At 44.5% G+C, this 3,952-nt stretch overlaps 1 protein-coding gene across 1 annotated transcript in view; it reads left to right on the forward strand.

Moving 5' to 3' along the window:
* The window catches only part of ACAT2 (acetyl-CoA acetyltransferase 2), a 20,888-nt gene that overhangs the window by 13,098 nt on the left and 3,838 nt on the right, over positions 1-3,952 (forward strand). The window contains exon 5 of the mRNA XM_010840919.1: positions 3,044-3,187. Within this exon, the coding sequence (XP_010839221.1) occupies positions 3,044-3,187 (144 nt within the window). The remainder of the gene's footprint in view (positions 1-3,043; positions 3,188-3,952) is intronic.

The raw sequence follows: 3,952 nt of genomic DNA on the forward strand, positions 1-3,952 counted from the left end.
CCAAAGGAACATTTCATGCAAAGATGGGCTCGATAAAGGACAGAAATGGTATGGACCTAACAGAAGCAGAAGGTATTAAGAAGAGATGGCAGGAATACACAGAAGAACTGCACAAAAAGGATCTTCATGACCCAGATAATCACGATGGTGTGATCACTGACCTAGAGCCAGATATCCTGGAATGTGAAGTCAAGTGGGCCTTAGAAAGCATCACTACGAACAAATCTAGTGGAGGTGATGGAATTCCAGTTGAGCTATTCCAAATCCTGAAAGATGATGCTGTGAAAGTGCTGCACTCAATATGCCAGCAAATTTGGAAAACTCAGCAGTGGCCACAGGACTGGAAAAGGTCAGTTTTCATTCCAATCCCAAAGAAAGGCAATGCCAAAGAATGCTCAAACTACCACACAATTGCACTCATCTCACATGCTAGTAAAGTACTGCTCAAAATTCTCCAAGCCAGGTTTCAGCAATATGTGTACCATGAACTTCCTGATGTTCAAGCTGGTTTTAGAAAAGGCAGAGGAACCAGAGATCAAACTGCCAACATCCACTGGATCGTGGAAAAAGCAAGAGAGTTCCAGAAAAGCATCTATTTCTGCTTTATGGACTATGCCAAAGCCTTTGACTGTGTGGATCACAATAAACTGTGGAAAATTCTGAAAGAGTTGGGAATACCAGACCACCTGACCTGCCTCTTGAGAAATATGTATGCAGGTCAGGAAGCAACAGTTAGAACCGGATATGGAACAACGGACTGGTTCCAAATAGGAAAAGGAGTTTGTCAAGGCTGTATATTGTCACCCTGTTTATTTAACTTATATGCAGAGTACATCATGAGAAATGCTGGACTGGAAGAAACACAAGCTGGAATCAAGATTGCCGGGAGAAATATCAATCACCTCAGATATGCAGATGACACCACCCTTGTGGCAGAAAGTGAAGAGGAACTAAAAGGCCTCTTGAGGAAAGTGAAAGTGGAGAGTGAAAAAGTTGGCTTAAAGCTTAACATTCAGAAAACGAAGATCATGGCATCCGGTCCCATCACTTCATGGGAAATAGATGGGGAAACAGTGGAAACAGTGTCATACTTTATTTTTCTGGGCTCCAAAATTACTGCAGATGGTGACTGCAGCCATGAAATTAAAAGACGCTTACTCCTTGGAAGGAAAGTTATGACCAACCTAGATAGCATATTCAAAAGCAGAGACATTACTTTGCCAACAAAGGTTCGTCTAGTCAAGGCTATGGTTTTTCCTGTGGTCATGTATGACTGTGAAGAAGGCTGAGTGCCGAAGAATTGATGCTTTTGTGGTGCTGGAGAAGACTCTTGAGAGTCCCTTGGACTGCAAGGAGATCCAACCAGTCCATTCTGAAGGAGATCAGCCCTGGGATTTCTTTGGAAGGAATGATGCTAAAGCTGAAACTCCAGTACTTTGGCCACCTCATGGGAAGAGTTGACTCACTGGAAGACTCTGATGCTGGGAGGGACTGGGGACAAGAGGAGAAGGGGACGACAGAGGATGAGATGGCTGGATGGCATCAGACTCAATGGATGTGAGTCTCAGTGAACTCTGGGAGTTGGTGATGGACAGGGAGGCCTGGCGTGCTTCGATTCATGGGGTTGCAAAGAGTCGGACACGACTGAGCGACTGATCTGATCTGATTCATTATGGTGATCTGAATAACCATTTGACCTAGAATAAGCCAAAACAATTGGAGAAGGCAATGGCAACCCACTCCAGTACTCTTGCCTGGAAAATCCCATGGACATAGGGGCCTGGTGGGCTGCAGTCCGTGGGGTCGCTAGGAGTCGGACACAACTGATCGACTTCACTTTTTCACTTTCATGCATTGGAGAAGGAAATGGCAACCCACTCCAGTGTTCTTGCCTGGAGAATCCCAGGGACTGGGGAGCCTGGTGGGCTGCCGTCTATGGGGTCACACAGAGTCGGACACGACTGAAGCAACTTAGCTGCAGCATCAGCAGCAAGCCAAAACAATATCGACAAAATAGGAAACAGGGAGGTTTGATCTTTGGTATTACCACTATAGCTTGCTCCAAGGCTCAGATGATGGTTAGTGTGTTTTTAACAATAAGGTATTTTTAAATTAAGGTATGTACATTGTTTTTTTATAGTGCTATTGCACACTTAATACACTGCACATACTGTACAGTGTAGAAATATGGTGGATATCACTTTAATCAAGTGAGCAAAGTTGACATAACCTGAGATAAACTCCAACATGTATCCTGATAAGATACATGAAAAAATGTAAAAATGAAAAAATATCTTCATCCAATACTTTCCCACATTATATTCCAATGCGTTAGAATATTCTAATGTTATATTCCAGTGTGTTATCTAATCTTGAGGAAACATCAGGAAAATCAGGATTGGTGACGTCTGACAAAGGAACTGGCCCCTACCCTTCAAAAATACCAAGGTTAAGAAACATGGAGATATGCTGAGGACCAGTTGCAAATAAAAACTGAAGAGATTGACAGTGAAATGCAGTGTGTGATCATGGATTGGATGATACTGAACAAATTAGCTATAAAGGGCATCCCTGGGACAACAGGTGGACCTTGACTGTAGACTGAGCGTGGAGATAACAGTATTTTATGAGTGTTGCATTTCCTGATTTTGGTAGCTGTGGTTATGTAAGAAGCTGGCTTTTCTTGTGGGGAAATAATACACTGACATTAAAATTTAGAGATAAATGGGCATGATACCTACAACTTTCCATCAAACGGTTCAGAAACCAAATGAGAAGGCAAATGGGGCCAAAAAATAGGAACAATTGGTGAAGCAGCAAGAAGGAAATTTCTGAAAGGTATTTTATAGAAAGGAAAGCAGAAGGAAGGCAGCAAAGAAAGAAAACGGCTTCTTAAGAATCCTTGCAACCTTTCCACACCTGGCGGGAGGCAGGAGTGCCACAGAGGACTGTCTCAGCGCACCAGCGGGCCCGCCGGTGTTGGCCATCAGTGCTTGAGCCAGCGCCAGAAGCCGTCCTGAAAATGTTTGTTTTTCTTTCACAGCTGAAAATGTGGCCAAACAATGGCAAGTGAGTAGAGAAGACCAGGACAAGGTTGCAGTTCTGTCCCAAAACAGGACAGAGCATGCACAGAAGGCGGGCCATTTTGACAAAGAGATCGTACCAGTTTTTGTATCTTCTAAAAAAGGTGGGTGTGTCAATCGTAAAGGTTTAAAGGTCAACAGGGCTGTCTATAAGGCAATCATTACTAGTCTATAAGAAAAGCATTAATAGTCCAAAGGATACCATACAGGAATGTCTGTGCATTGTTATCTTAGTTATGTCTCTCAGGATGCAAAGAAAAGCTGTATTCAGGGTCGATCTGAACATGAGGTGGGGAGGAGGCTCTCCTGGCCCGCGGTCTCCCCGAGGCTGTGTAGGTACAGCGGTTAACGAGACAGGCGTGCTGGCCCCCGGGGAAGGCAGCAGCCCACCTTTCTGCCCCTACCAGTTCTCTCTTCAGAAGCGACTGTCCATTTCTGTTGCTTCTATGTGCGCTTCATATTTCTTGAGGGTGTCATCTTTTGGGGTTACTTAGCTCTTCTCCAACACAACGGTCAAGTTCTTTTACTGACTGACATCAATTATTGCCGGGGACCAGCCCCGGCTGATCCAGGGTATTCGAAGGAGAGACGGCGTAGGCGAGGATCAGGATACAATAGCTTCAATTAGATATTAATTAAAGATATAAAGAGTAATAGAATAAGGATAGCTCAGTAGGAAAATTCAGTGGAGAAAAGAGGCTGAGTAGCTTGGTTTACGCGGGAGACCAATAAAACTTCAAGACAAGAAGCTTGCACCACTTACGTAGGCCGCAGGCGTCCTTCCGTTCTCCCGAAGGAGAGGAGACACTGAGGCCTCCCCGGTCGGATCTTAGAAGCCCAGGCATAATTAGTAAGCATGGTGGGTTCCG

Source organism: Bison bison, unplaced genomic scaffold, assembly GCF_000754665.1.
Source record: "Bison bison bison isolate TAMUID 2011002044 unplaced genomic scaffold, Bison_UMD1.0 scf7180017864148, whole genome shotgun sequence".
NCBI lineage: Eukaryota > Metazoa > Chordata > Mammalia > Artiodactyla > Bovidae > Bison > Bison bison.